The sequence below is a fragment of the Asterias amurensis genome, chromosome 14 (genome assembly GCF_032118995.1).
Source record: "Asterias amurensis chromosome 14, ASM3211899v1".
NCBI lineage: Eukaryota > Metazoa > Echinodermata > Asteroidea > Forcipulatida > Asteriidae > Asterias > Asterias amurensis.
The window spans coordinates 652645-668685 of NC_092661.1; the positions used below are offsets into that span (position 1 = coordinate 652645).

Below are 16041 nucleotides of genomic sequence, written 5' to 3' on the forward strand. Positions count from 1 at the left end.
AAAGAAGACGTACAAAGAACTTTCCAAAGAAACTTTGCCACTTTTTACCCTATCACACCACCAATACTCAATAGCAAGAGTTTTACAAACTACTTTCTTGAACAATTTGTGTATACAAATTGTGTCGTCACAGGGCCAGCTTAGATTAAAAACAAGGGGGAAAGATAACACTGGTTTTACAAACTACTTTCTCAAACAAGTTGTGTATTAACAATCTGTGACGTCACGAGACCAGCTGACGTAGTTCATTGAACCAAGCTGCACTGGATTTTCGGCGGTAGGTTGAAGCGCTTGCACTTTTAATTTAATAAAAACCCTTCTACCCACATTCGAATTTACGTTCTTTACAAATATTTACCAAGTCCGAAGTTTAAGCAAACACAAAACGAGTACAAAAAGAGAGAGTTGTAAACCACCGCAAAACTTCAACTAGCGTTTATATTAAAAAAATAACAAAGTAAAAAAAAAAAGGAAAGGAAAAAGAGCCGTCGCCAGAATCTAATAAACAATAATCACATCACGCAATCAACACTGGCCTCAGATTGAATACAATGAAGGTGAGGACCTAATCAACACTCTGCCGATGATCTAAGATTGAACAGCAACCATCGTCAGCGCTTCCAACATTATTATCTTTCCTTATTTTATTAAGCTATAATTACAGCAATTGATGACGGTCTATGACGTTGAAGACAGTCAAGATAATATTTAATAATTATGTTTTAATATTATTTAGAGTCAGGATGTGTAAGTTCAATGACTGTACTTTCCATATTCTTTAGAAACTTGTTTTGTTCATTTAATAATCGTCATCGGAACAGGAGCCACGACAAGTTCACACACACACAATGGAACCTTTATAAGAGCGGTATTGACTCAAATATATTCAGCTCTTCAAATTTCCAAGAGAGGACAGTTCAATTAATTTGTGATATAAGTGAGCTTCCTCTACCCGTCATATGGCAGCGTCCCATTACACAATACAACAATGAATACAATTTGAATAGAAGGTTCATTCGGCGATTTCTTTGGTATGAGTTCTGTGTTTTTTAAGAGTGCGTTACTAAGTTACAGAAACATCTAATGGTGACGTAATCAGTTTCATAGTTTGAGAGCAATGTTGTTTCATAGTTTGAGAGCAATGTTGGACAGTGAAACAAACTAAAGTAAAGTTTACTGTATTGCATTGACTTTACAAAAAGAGAAGAAAACCACACAATATTATAACAAAGTTAAGGTTTAAAAGTATAAATGTGAAGCGACAGCGACGGTAACATCGACAGCGAAAAAACAGCAGAAACAGCATCAGCAAAAGCAAAAGCAACAATAACAAGAGCAACGACGACGACGACGACGACGACGACGACGACGACGACGACGACGACGACCATAAGGACACAAAATGTAAATCTAAAGAACGTTCGTTAAGCAGTTTAGACAATTTTCCAAAATGACAACAGCACAATTGTAATTATTCCCATGTGTACAAATGACATTGTAAGATGATTCATAAATACCCCAGGCAGTTTCGCTGTTCGGCCTTCAACTCGGGCCTTTACCGCACGGCCACGGCCATTTAAGAACTCGTCGCTATCCCTTTTATTATCTTATTAATTAGCGAAGCCAAAGGTAAACTAACAAGTAACTTTATGCAAACACGATTTACAAAATCAATATAGTCCCTCATGTTGAACAAATATTAATTAGTAAAATAATGTTCCTGTTCAAACATACATAACGTGATCGTGGAGCATATTTAAATGTACTGGACGCTATCGGTATTAACTCAAAATAATTGTTAGCATAAACACTTACTTGGTACCGAGCAAGAAGAGCTGGTGATACTATACAACATTGTGCACAATTGTGGGAAACAGCTCCCTCTGAAGTAACGTAGTTTTTGAGAAAGAGATGATTTCTCACTCAAATAATAAAATAATCCAGGCCTGAAGCATTTTCATATTATTATTATGAAAGCACCCACATTTGTGCATAAAGGATGTTTTTCTTTTGTTATCTTCATGCAACTTTGATGACCAATATTGAGCCCAAATTTTCTAAGGTTGTTTTTGTGTGCATGTGTTAAGATACACCAAGTGAGAAGACTGGTCTTTAACAATTACCATTAGGTGTCGGAAGTGTCTTTAACACGTTGCATCTATATACACATCTTCAATAGCAATTAAGATATTTACAACGAGTTAATGAGATATCGATTTGGATATAGATGCTTTTAATATTTGTTTTAATCATCAAGACATACATTTATGCAAAAGAACAGCTTCACTGATGTTTGCACTGTACTTCACTGATACAAGATAAATTATGCAGAGCACAATTAAAGGCACTGGACACCTTTGGTAATTGTCAAAGACCAGTCTTCTCACTTGGTGTAGGCTATCCCAACAAACTAAAAAATCTGTGAAAATTTAGACTCAATTGGTTATTGAAGTTGCAAGAGAACAATGAAAAAAAAAACACATCACCCAGCTGCATTACTTTATGTGCTTTTTTTTTTAATTTGAGCATTTTTAGTTAGAAATAACCTCTTTCTCATAAAACTACATTACATCAGAGGGAGCCGTTTCTCACAATGTTTTATACTATCAACACCTCGTTACCAAGTCAGTTTTATGCTTACCGACCTTCATTAAAGTAAAAAATATCCTTCCTTTTTTCTTCAAGTTTAACATTATTTTGGAAGCAAAGGAGGGAGACACTTAAAGATTGAAATCCGTAAGGGATTTTTATTGGAAACTGTTTTGGATCTTAAAATGTTTTGCTTTTAAAAATCTGGGACATTTACTTCCAAGGTTTTTTTTGTTAGATGTACGGGCTAGATATCAGATCAAAGCATGCAACCCTTCAATGTTTGATCAGCTTATAGTTCATGCAGCGAGCTCTGCAACTACTATCTATAAATAAACAGTAAGCGTTTTTTTTTACGTTTATGTTTTATTTTGTTCAAGCGTGCTTCTCAAGAAAAACACCTGTCATTGCTTTTGTTTTATCAGAGATATCAGAGACGGATAAGTTTCATTTCTGTTCGTGACAAACATAAGTGACGAACCATTTCTTGAAGTAGTTGTAAATACTTCTTAACTTTTATCAATGTAACAATTCAAGTTGGGTTGTCATAGCTTTTAAACAATTAGGACAACGGCGCTCCAGAAAATGTAAAACATTAACATAAGAGGTAAGCTGCAGTTTCCATTTAGAGACGTATAAGTTTCATTCCTGTTCGTAACAAACCTAAGTGACACACGACTGCTGGAAGTAATTTTAAATACCTTTGAACTTTTGTCATAGTAAAAGTTTAAGTAGATTAGAATTATCACAGCTTTATAAGTTGATTTAGCACCTTAAAATGTAAAATAACGAACAGATATAGAGAAAAGCTGCAAATTTAATTTATTTCAACTGTCTTCCATTTATGATTTACACGCACCCACACGTGATTACATTGTTACACTATTTCTTATCAGACTGGTGAGAAATTAAGAACGTATGGCTTACAAAAAAACAACAATTATATGTGTGACTGTTTTAGTATGCATCATTTGTGAATTGGTTTAGGTATTTTTTGCCCATGGATGTACTACATATGTTTATAAAACCTTTAACGGCAATAAAATCGTTTCTCAAAGCCAATGTCGGCATGTTATAAGGTTAATGCCATTGACACGACGGTAATAGACACGTAGGCCTAAATTGCATTTACAAGTAAAATCCTTTTTCTAGACTTCGTGGTCGACATACTGAACTTAAAGCACATTATTCATTTTGAATGTCAATATATAACTAAACATCTCACACTACTGTCAGGAAGTACTGTATAATAAAACATTTAAACCGAACCAGGAATGCTGTTAATGGATTGGAGTATATAAGACCGAATGTTCAATGATGTATTCGTGACTAACTCAAACGAGTCGTGCACAGTTGCTCTTTTCACTATTCATTACCCAAGTTATTCAAATCAAATTTATTTTACAGTAATGTTTGAGGACAGGTCAAACTCCTGGTACGACCGCTGTTTAATGGCACGCTATATGAATTATGATATAATAATCATTTTGTGCCACTGTTTATTTTGAGCGGTCAGGGCCCCAGAAAGTGCAGTTAAAGCGAGAAAATTTTGGCTGGTTGTCAACAAACTTGATATTGTTTAAACTACATATATTTTTCTGTCAACTCGAATAGGGTCTGTTTATATACGTTTTGTAAAGACTGTAATGTAATGGTTATAAAACACTTACATGGTAAGAAGAACATCATTTTGAGAATCAAACGTTTTACCTTGAAGTACTGCGGTTATGAACAAGTATACAATTTTTATCAAAATTTTTGAATTTGAATTCGAGAAGCGTTACCGACAGTAACGTTTCTCAGATTGTGTATTTCAATCGAAGATGCTTTAAAATGCTACCACTTAATGAAATGCACATTTTAAAGGTTAGTTTTATGGTATCTACTACTATATAGGATTGAAAAAAATAGTGGGTTATAATTACCACACAAATCCAATCCCTTTAAATAATGTTTTCAAGAAAGCATTTTTTTTTATACATTTACGGTTTTGACTCACAGCTTTCTGTTGAGAATTACTGCGTCTTGTGCCATAAAATAATGTTTTAGAGCATAATGTTAAGGCTAAGTGGCGGTTGGATTTTGACCAAGAAGGTAAAGTGTTTGTTTTGGTCATCACAAAAGGAAACTTGTCACAGAAAAGGAAATTGAGCTTGCCAAAGAAATAACTGAAAATATTTGTTTCGGTCATTACAAAAGAAATCTAGAACAGAAAATGAAATTGAGCAGGGAAATAACTGCTTCATGTGCCAAAATCAAATAGTGTTTTTAGAGCATTACTTATCAGGCTAAGGGACAGTTGTATGATGACAAAATTGGTCAAGTGTTTGTTTCGTTCTTTAAAAGAAAACTATAGGAACAGGAAAGAAGACTAAGCAGGAGAAGGACTGCTTCTTGCGCCAAGATGAGAACGTATTGTTTCAGTGCGTTGTAAGGGCCAGTTGGTTAATGACAAAAAGGGTCAAGTGTTTGTTCCGGTCATTACAAGAAGACTAACTTGTAACAAAAAAGGAAATCGAGAAGGAAAATAACTGCTTCATGTGCCAAAATGAAAACGTTTTTTTTTTTTAGTGCGTTACTAAGGCTTAGGGGGCAGTTGGTTAATGACGTGTAAACGTCGTTTCGGTCAATACAAAAGGAAGCTTGTAACAGACAAAGGAAATTTCCTTGACGTCGGGCACTTCAACGTCAAGATCACTTAGTAATTACTATCGCTAAGTGTCAAGGGGTGTACGTCCTAATGGATGTACGGTAACTGTACAATACTTAATAGCCGTCATCAAAATTGCATTAGGAACGGTAAAAGCAGAAATCGTTACCAGACGGTGGTGGGGACAATATATAAAACAAATTGTACTTATAAGTCAGCAAATTACCAAATAATACAAGGCGCTGAAAGAGTAGGGAACACAAATAGGCCTAAAAAATACAATTCAATACTATTGTATCTCATTAGTACATAGCTACACTCTGGTTCTAAGTCACACACAATGTTAGACTGGTAAGACAAGTACTTAGTCCACAACTGAGGTCATATAAAGCATTAGACGCCAATATTACGCTCTCGTACAATCACTCGTACGATCACTAGACAGAAAAGTCTCGCCACTTCAACGCATCAACATTCCACCAGTATTTAGTTTAGCTGATATTTCAAGTTCAAAATAATTTCACATAAACACATCCCCGCTGTCATGATGTTTACATGAAGCCCAAACACTTCATAGTTAAAGAACCAGACGACTCTTGGTCAAAATACTTTTTGTTCCTTTCCATCAGAACACGTGTTTACGTTCATTTATTTGAAGTGCGAGCGCGGAGAGTAAAAACCCGACGGCTCTTGAATGGTGCATATTTCGGCTGCTCGGCAAAGAAAAATGTTAATAAAGTACGATCACATTGAAGTGATTTATAAGTGTCAAAGACTGACAGGGGATTGAATTAAAGTGACCTATCAGTTGATAGTACAGATGCAAGGATTGGGTTACTCACATTTTGTTTTCAATCATGGAGGTTGCCAAATAGAGAACTTGCGACGCAAGGGTAGTAGACCACCTTAATGAGAAAGATAAATACGAGAATATAATTAAATTCTGGCTTGAAGAAGATGGATTGAATGTTTACATTTTCGTTGATAATCATGAAGAGTGCAGACAAAATGACTTGTCTTCTATAAGAGACAAAACCTAGCTAAAAAGGAACACTCGAAAAGCAAAAACCTGGTCTTCCAGTTATTTTAAAGGCACTGAAAACGTTTGGTAATTGTCAAAGACCAGTACTCTCACAGTATTCTAACTTGGTGAATCCCAACATAGGCTATGCATAAAATAACAAACCTTTGAAAATTTTTGCATAATTGGTTATCGAATTTGCAAAAACACCCTTGTTTAAACACAAAATTGTGGTGCTTCCCAGCATAGGCTATGCATAAAATAACAAACCTTTGACAAATTTTGCATAATTGGTTATCGAATTTGCAAAAACACCCTTGTTACACAAAATTGTGGTGCTTCTATAATACGAGGCTTCAGGCCTGAAGTCATTTAATATTTGAGTAAGAAATAACTTTTTTTTTTATATAGAGAGGTTTGCGGTAACACCATGTAATGACTATAATGAGTTGGGGTGGTTCTGAAAAGAACCGTTGGTTTCAACTCTTCTAACTTATTTCTAAACACTATGTTACTTCAGAGGGAGCTGTTTCGCACGATGTTTTTTACCTTCAACAGCTCTCCATTGCTCGTTACCAAGTATGTTTTCATGCTAATAATAATTTTGAGTAGTTGCATATAGTGTCCAGTGCCCTTAAATCTGTACGTTGTTTCGAGAAACTACAACCTGTTGGATTCATCCTGAAATTTGTGATGAAGTAATGGAACTGCAACAATTAATTAGTTTAAGATGACCGACTGGTTGTCAACACGGATAACACGGGTAAGGGGACACCATTTCAACCGATTGGTTTTGCAATACGGAATTGCAACGGTAAGAAAACCCCGGTTGAAACCTGGAAAGCTAAGCCTTTCTACAACTTACAAACTCCCCAATAATGAGAATTTTATTCATGAGTCTTGCTAACGATCATTAACATTGACTAACCTATTAAACACACTTGAGTTATCATCGGTTCGTGACTGTCAAATGGCCATAGGTAATGACAGAGTTAGCATTATGGAAATTATACAAGCATCATTTACGATCAGTAAAAACTGAAATATTATGACAATTAATGGAGACAAAAATATGGGGACCAATATACGTCTCCCTTAGTTTGCATATCAATTTGGATAACTAGGGCTTGTTTTTGGTGCAATGCATTCTAACACTATCAACATTTCTTGGGGGAAAATAATCCTCAACAATGCCCCCACCCCCCAGTATACCATAGGCTACTTGGGTAAGTTGCTGAGTACAGACAAATAATTTTGATTCCCGGCCAAAACGTAATAAAGTTTCCTTTATTTTTGCAACTGGTGCCTATTATGTCACGTACAACGTATTAACCGATATTGGTATTATACCAGTACTGGTATAGTAATTCGTTTGTACATGACAAAAAATGTTGGTCTAGACAAACATTTTTTTAGTGACACTGTTTTACTCATTCTCAAAAACTACAACACCTCTCAGCAAGTAACATTTTAAGGGAAGCTTAAACTGCTTGTTGATGCTCTATTTTGGTGATAATTTACAGCAAGATAAGGGTGAATTTAATACAATTTTCCTTCCGTTCTCGGATGCAGGATTCCACATTAAAGACACGTGTGGTAACCCTAATGTAGCTGTGACGTCATCACTTGATTTCATCACTAGTTCAGCCAACCTTGGAACTTGTAAAAACGAGTGAGTAAAATTAACAGAAAACTTTTGATTTTTTCTCCAATTTGTTTTCAAGAGTGTTTTTAACAAGTTTTTCAAAGTGGACTTTTACTGAATTTATTTTGGACTTTCTCAAACGGTCACTTGAAGGTCAAAATGGAATAGAAGAACTCCCTGCATTGATTTCCAATTGTTATCCAGACATATAAGAGGTCATTGAGTCAGTACGAGCCTTCAAACTGTAGTCATAAGTATTATTTATCCGGCAAACATTAGACAGTAAAACAAAACAGTGTGTGACAAAAATCAAAATGACCAAGATTATACACTAAAGCCAGCAACACATGCCTGAAAAAAAAGTTAAACTTATAACAGTGGCCATCATGGGCCTTGGTAGTCTCCGTTCACATCATACATGAAGTGTAGTCGGGATCACAGACGCTAAAAGGCAGTGCGTTTTTATTTGTAGACTAATATGAACTATCCATGCACAAATAACAAGATTATGTCCACATAATAAACCTGCACATGGTGTGTCTGAAAGCTTTTGTTTGAATGAATAATAAAGACAAAAAATAGTTAATGGCCTGACGTTTCGACCCTAGCAGAGTCTTTCTCGAAGGCTAAATGACAACACAACAAACATGAACAGGTAACTAAGTGAAACATAAGCAGTGAAGTGGAAATACATGAATGGGGTTAGAAAGCATACATAATAAAGCAGGGGTAAACAATGAATAGGGGGACAAAAAGGGGGGTGAAGGGAAGGGTTGACCACAAGTAATAAGATGGAAACACAAAGGACAACATCAAGGGTGAAACTTTCATTTTAATGATAGTAGAAAACATCCGTTGTAATTATTATGGTTTCTGAAAAACAAAACTTATTTCCCGTTTGGAGTTTATCGCTCAGTGAGCGTGTTATTCCATTTTTTAATCGAATTCAAGCAAAAAATTTCATCTGTTTTTCACTATTCTCTCGTGGCCCAGATGGCAGATCGATCCCAAACTTCTACAGGTTGGTCAGTTTATATATATGGTGGATTACATAAAGTGCCTACACTGCCAGCAAGTGTTTTAAAGGATTTGTATACGTTTGGTAATTGGAAATCACTGTTTGTTTAAATCATAGTTCATGTAGATATACCATGAAAATAGCCAGTACAAAATCATTCTGGTTGTAGCGTTTTAGAGATATTGCCGAAACCCCGGAGAGGTTATGTCCACACACATGAAGAATAATCTCCTATAAGAACACACTATGTGAGAAACGTTTCCTTGGCAACGCTTTTCTGATATTTTTCCAATAATCGCAGTACTTCGAAGTGACCGGTTTTTCAAAATGCATCATACAATCCAAAGCGGCTGTAGTTCTTACCAAGTAAATTTGTATTGCATTTGATTTCCAGAGTAATTACCAATCGTTTACAGATTCTCCAAACGAGGTTATCTCAGGCCTGAATGCTTTGTTTTTGAAAGGGCAAGGGCACCGAGTCATTTTCTCCTTGGTAAAGGGCACCCTATAAGGAAAGTGTAAATTTCTACCCGGGCATTTCAAGGGCACCATGACAATGACCAGGGGGCATGGAGGCAATCGCCTTCTTTGCCTCCGTGAAGTATCAGGCCTCTAACAGTCAAACGTTTAGTTTTAATATTTTAATAAACTTGTCTCGTCCCTCTCATTTCTAACAGTTCAACGACAACAACCAGCAGTGGCAGATTGGGAACTATTGTTGCAGTAGTAGGTCCAGCTACAAGTAACGCAGCTGTATCGGTGGCGAGTCTATTTGAGTTATTTGAGTTACCAGAGATTAGTTACTCAGCAACCAGCGAGTTACTCAGTCACCCCAGTTTTAGGTAATAACAAATAACAACGGTAAACAAATTATATTAATAATAATAATAATAATAGCTATTTATGTAGGGTTTCACACACGTCTCAAAGCGCTGTAACATACAGTATTTTCTGCAAGGTATGTTGGACTCAATTGAGTTATGCGACCTACTCCTTTTTATACATGGCACCATGCAATGGTTTACTAGGTGATGTGGCGCAATATGCAGCCAATCAAACCAGGAAAACCCGGTGCACTGGGTTCTTTTAAACACACGGGACCAACGGCTTTACGTCCTATATCCGAAGGACGAAAGAGATGAAGTTCCCCATCTTGCACATTCGTCGTTCATAATCTGTGATCACGAAAACCGTCGTTCCATCTGTTTTATTTCAGAGCAGCATCTCAAAAGATTCAACCCATAATAACGATTTTTGTTTGTGGACTTTTGTTTCCAGTTATTTCACAAGAGTGGTACCAAGTGACATCCACCAAGCCACCGCACTAGTCGACATTGTGACGCATTTTAACTGGTCTGTCGTGGCCACCGTAGCTACAGATGACTTGGCTTACGGAGTGCCTGGTTTAGATCAATTTCTGTTGAAGTCGAAATCAAATGGTGTTTGTGTTGCATTGGAGAGTCGCATTGGTAGCAGTACTACCAAGGAACAACTGATTGATATCGTCAACCAAATCAGGTTAGTTGAACTGGACAACAGAGGGCGTCCTATTATTTTCCCGAACAGATCCGTAGAGAATTGTTTGCAACATTACAGCCCGAGTTTTGTCAACCAAGGTTAAAAAGCTATGGAGAGCCATAAGTACAGGCTGACAATAGCCAATCCTCCCTTATAGTGTACAAACATTGGACTAATATTGTCTAAGGTTATAAAAATAATTTACATAATATGATACAGTGCATAACGCAGGAGCTCTTACGAAAAACACACAGCATAAAACATTGTTTAAAAAAAGTCTTTAAATATCCCTTGAAAATCTGAGGATAGTCGGCATGACCCATACGAAGAAGTAAGTCGTCACATATTAAGGAGCACTGATTTGGCTCTTTGACCATAGAATTTAACTTAAAATAAATTAGAGTGTAGGGATTGGCCAGCACGAAGAGGACGAATAACAATGACTTAAACAAATCAATAAATTGCGATTCAGTAACCAGGCAAATTTCTTCTCGTAACAAAATATGAAACAAGATGTGACATTACTAACGATACCCCGTTTGATCTCGTTTATTTCAGAACCTTTCCGAAGATCAAAGTGATTGTGGCGTTTGCAAATGAAGCTCCAATGTTACGTCTTCTCGATGCCTTTGCGGAACTCAATGCAACTGGGTATACATTCATAGGTACAGACGGTTGGACCGCCTCACCTGTTCTGACGTCAGATTCAAGGATTTCCAGAGTAACTCGTGGGATGCTTGGGTTACGTTACAGAGCCCAAGAAGTCCCAGGATTCATGGAATATCTTCATGGAATATCACCAAGTAAAATCGGATACCAAGATCCATTTCTTACAGAATATTGGCAGGAGACTTTTAACTGTTATATTGATGACGGATCGAATGGGTCTGGTGTCTTCACCAAGCAATGCACTGGCGATGAGATGCTACCAAAAGGAGACACTTTCTTCAAAGGAAATTTAGTCTCTTCAATTCTTGATTCTGTGTACGTTGTTGCGTTGGCTCTTCACAATGCTTTGAAGTGTAACTCAACAATGTGTGATGCAAACTCAGATGCTGTGAATGGTAGGAACATCTTATCCCTTATGAAAAATGTGAGTTTTCTTGGTTACTCTGGATACAATATAGAACTCACGACTAACGGAGATTTGGGATCCAGTGCTTCTTATGATGTATTTAATCTCCAACCTGTTTCATTGTGCTCAAATGAAACAGTTACTGAACGAGTTGGTAGATGGAACTTAAACCAAGCATTTACAATCAATGGTACTATTACATGGCCAAGTGATGACTTATGTTCACAAACAGCGCCCTCTATTTCCATCTGTAGCGATCCATGCCAGCCTGGTTACCGTCTTATAAGCAGCAGCCAATCCAAAACCGAGTGTTGTTGGAACTGCGTCCAATGCCCAGATAACCACTATACTATGCATATAAACGCCCTCACGTGTTCAAGCTGTCTCAGTGAGGAGATTGTTAATGCAGAGCGCACTGGGTGTGTTCCTCTGCCCACCGTTTACTTGACTGCAAACAGCCCGCTGGGTATCGTCATTTTAGCTTTATCAACTCCAGGAATCCTCATAGCTTGTGTGTTTGGTACAATCTTCCTCCGTAAACGTAACACGCGGGTTGTGGTTTGCGCTCATGCCGGTCACAATGTCGCCATTTTAACCTCTGCCGTCCTATGTTTTATAATGTCATGGATGCCTCTGATTTCGTCCAGTGACATCTACTGTATCATCAAAGCTGGCTTGCAACTTTTACCACTGGCTCTGCTGCAAGGAACTTTAGTGATGACTGCCACTGTGAATGGACTGGATGTGATTTTACAACTAAAATGGAAAGGCTATTTTTTGGGATGTGATTTTGGGTAAAGGATGTGATTTTTTTCCAAATCACATCCAAGCCAGAAATCACATCCGTGTTTAATTGCCAATTATCAAAATCACATCCACTGCTAGCGGCATTACTAAAATCACATCCAATGCTGAGGCCTTAGCCAAAATCACATCAGAGACAGAAATCACATCCATGTTTAATTGCCAATTATCAAAATCACATCCACTGCTAGCGGCATTACTAAAATCACATCCACTGTCCAGGCCTTAGCCAAAATCACATCCCAGTCAGAAATCACATCCATGTTTAATTGCCAATTAGCAAAATCACATCTATTGCTAGGGGCATTACTAAAATCACATCCACTACCCAGCCGTTAGCCAAAATCACATCCAAGACAAAAATCACATCCGTGGTTAACTGCCAATTATCAAAATCACATCTACTGTCTGGTTGACACCAACATCACATCAACTTAACCAGTATCGCATTCTCAACCCAACGTCCAGTACGTCATGCACTGGTTTCGCAAGCGTTTGGGTTGCGAGCAAGTGGAAGGGGTTCCACGCACTATGATTATGAATGATACAAATGGAATGAGAAGAAACTATTAAATAACTATGGACTGGAATGGTAAAAACTAAAACTTTGAACATTGAACGAGTCCAGGAACTACACGCTTTTATTTCTGAAATCAAAATTATAGCATCATGCACTTTGGAAACCATGACTGTGTGTAGAACCAGTAGAACAGTGCGGCGTGTCGAGTCTGGTTTAAAAACTTACTCGCCTTCCCTAGTTGTACATAATTATCCTTGCGGGATGTGGACTATCATACTATTGTACCAGCATAACCCAAACCCAGAATGGTGAAAGGTCTATGCCGAAAATCATGCAGTACCGCAATCTAGTTTCTAGGCGTTCTTTAACTCCCTTGCACTCAGTACAGTTGCTCAGCCAGTGGCTGTGAACACAATTATAAAAAGGTAGCCTACCGATCAATAATCATCATGATCAAGTCATCATTCCCCAGGGTTGCAAGGGAATCGAATTGCTACAAACTCCCAACCAGTTTACTATCGTATGAGTAAAACAAGGAATAGAGTAACAGAAAATGTCTGAGTGCCGTTTTTAACCTTCTGTTATTTAATTTTCCCCTTTGCAAATTGTCACCTGTCCTGGTTATTGTAGATGTAAAGTGACAGTTGTAAACATAGTTTCAGCCGAAGCATTTTAACTTTTTAGTTGTTTTATGTTATATGGGGGTGCGTGCTATTTTCATTGAGAGAACATAGTTGAAAAATGAACAAACAAACCAAAAATTTAACGTGTTGACAGTGTGTACACAAGCATATTGAGTCATTTTGTGCAGATTTTTTTTTTATCACAGTGTTCACGAAATATTATGTTTGCATCGGTGACACCTAACTTTATATGGTGAAACAAACTTTTGCATTATAATTACTATGAGTGAAAAACCAATGGATGCATTTTTTTTAACATGACCCCCACCCCCCCCCCCCCCCCCCACCTTTCTGCCACCTAAGTGGAGACTTTCTTAACCTGTACATCCCGATATGTGGAGATTGTGCAGTTATTCACCAGAACCAGAACCTTCACCACAGGCTTCGGAATGTCCAGTAGTCATAGCAACGATCTGACCTTTGCAAAAACCTTGTCCGATTATGTAACCAATAACTTACAGATGAATGCTCTCTAGAAGTGGGTCCCATGGCGTACTGTATGCAGTATCTATGTGTGTGTAGACTGGATTCAGTGTTCCCCCTATTTTCACCATGGAGGAATAGTGGTTTCACCATTTAGGACTATGGAATCATGATGGTCTCAATATTTAAGATATAACCATGAAATAAAAGGTTTTCAAGTAGGCCCTACACAGAAGAACAAGGTCTGTCAAGGACTACAATTGTTTTACTGATTTATTTATTCATTGAGGGTCACCATAATTGTAAATGTATAAGTCAATGATGTACTTCATAATCCCCATGATTATAAGTGTTAGTGCAAGTAGGCCTACACAGCAGGACAAAAATAACAAAACTACAATTGTTTATGTTCCAATAATTTGTTGGCAAATTCATTACTGTATTTTGTTTTCGAAATTGTAAAAATCAATCTGACATATAAAACAAAGTGGTGTAAATTTAAAAGAAACCACAGAAAATAAAAAGCTATTGTCTGATAAAATGAAATTTCAAAATCTGAACAGCTGAAAAATTATGTACATGCATGATTTGAAAACCTCGTTTTAATGTCACAATAAAACCTTGCTTCTTTGAAATTAACACCACTCAGGCAATTTTGAAATATACATTATCTATTCGGTGGTAAACTTTCTTTCCTTTCGATTTTATGTTGAGATTTTGTTCATCAATTTGTTATTTAGTTGGCATAAATGTTAACTCTGCCATGGCCTGACCCACAGAGCTGTGTTACATAACCTAATTACTAACGGGTGACCGCCTTCCTGCAGTAATGATGGTCCCTAAAACATCCCTGAATACTATTTACCAGTGCTGGGGCAAGACCAGCTGTCGACAAATGTGGCCTGTTTCTTAGTACCAGTTTATATTAAGCTTGTTCGTAAATCAAGAACATTGCGTCTTGAAAACAAGTGAACACCAAGGGACAGCATTTCTCAAATTGTCCTGTCAAGCCTTGTGATCTGTATTTTCAAATTGTCTGATAATACCAAAATTATTACCTGTCTGAACAACTTTCAACTCTCTTCGGCTTTTCCGGTCATAGAGGTATTTTCATCATTAATGGTTTCGCCATTATGCTCCACCTTTTGGGATCATGGACCGAAAATATTAATGATGGTCTCCCTAATGTAGCCTAACTGTACTTTAGGATATCTCCATGAAATAATGGGTTTTCAAGTAGGCCCTACAAAGAAAAACAAGTTCTGTCAAATAATACAATTACAATGTAGTATACTGATTTTGGGGGAAATCAATCACTGGATTAATTACTTTGTGTTTTTGTTTTTTTATTTGTTTCCCCCCCCCCCCAAAAAAAAAAAAAAATAAATAAAAAAATTGAGTAATCAATTCAAAATCGCAGACTTTGTTACAAATTCAAAAGAACCATACAGGCTCAAAAGTTAGCAGTTGGATGCTCAAGCAGGATAATATCTTGAGAAAATTGTTTTGGGAAATGCTGCCATTATGGTGATCCTTGTTTAAGTTTATTTTCTTTAACTTAGAACAAGTTGTGTAATAAACAACTTTCACCTCAGGTTTCGGATTGGCCACTAGTCATAGCAAGTTAAATATGATGACGAGACATAAAAAGGTGTAAAGTAGTTTAGGAACCAGCATCATTTGTTGACAGCTGGTCCTTGCTCTGGCACTGGTAAGTTATTTAGGGATGCCTGCAGTAAGGTATCGTCATAATGCATGGTCATTATGCAGTATGACCATGGGCAGAGCATAGAGTAAGGACAGAGTAAGGCCAACTCCAGTCATATAATACATTCACCTAACAACAAATGTTGCAACACTGTCATGCTGACAGTGACAAACAACAACTATTGTTCAAAGAAAACATCAGTTCATTCTGCCTCAATCGGAAAGCGACCACGCCCTTTCCTAGAATGGTCATCCTGCTTCTTAGTCTTACGGTTAATAAGCCGCGCATTCGAAAATTACAATGTCCACAGATTGACTTACACCGTGTGAAGATAATGATCGTCAAAAGCTTACATTCGTCAAATGCTGAGGTGGTGTAGTTTTTTTT

The 16041-nt window shown here is 37.1% G+C and overlaps 1 protein-coding gene across 1 annotated transcript in view; it reads left to right on the forward strand.

The window, feature by feature from the left end:
* The window catches only part of LOC139947026 (extracellular calcium-sensing receptor-like), a 58274-nt gene that overhangs the window by 29401 nt on the left and 12832 nt on the right, over positions 1-16041 (forward strand). The window contains exons 3-6 of the mRNA XM_071944845.1: positions 7833-7932; positions 9601-9765; positions 10202-10441; positions 11000-12245. Of these exons, the coding sequence (XP_071800946.1) occupies positions 7833-7932; positions 9601-9765; positions 10202-10441; positions 11000-12245 (1751 nt within the window). The remainder of the gene's footprint in view (positions 1-7832; positions 7933-9600; positions 9766-10201; positions 10442-10999; positions 12246-16041) is intronic.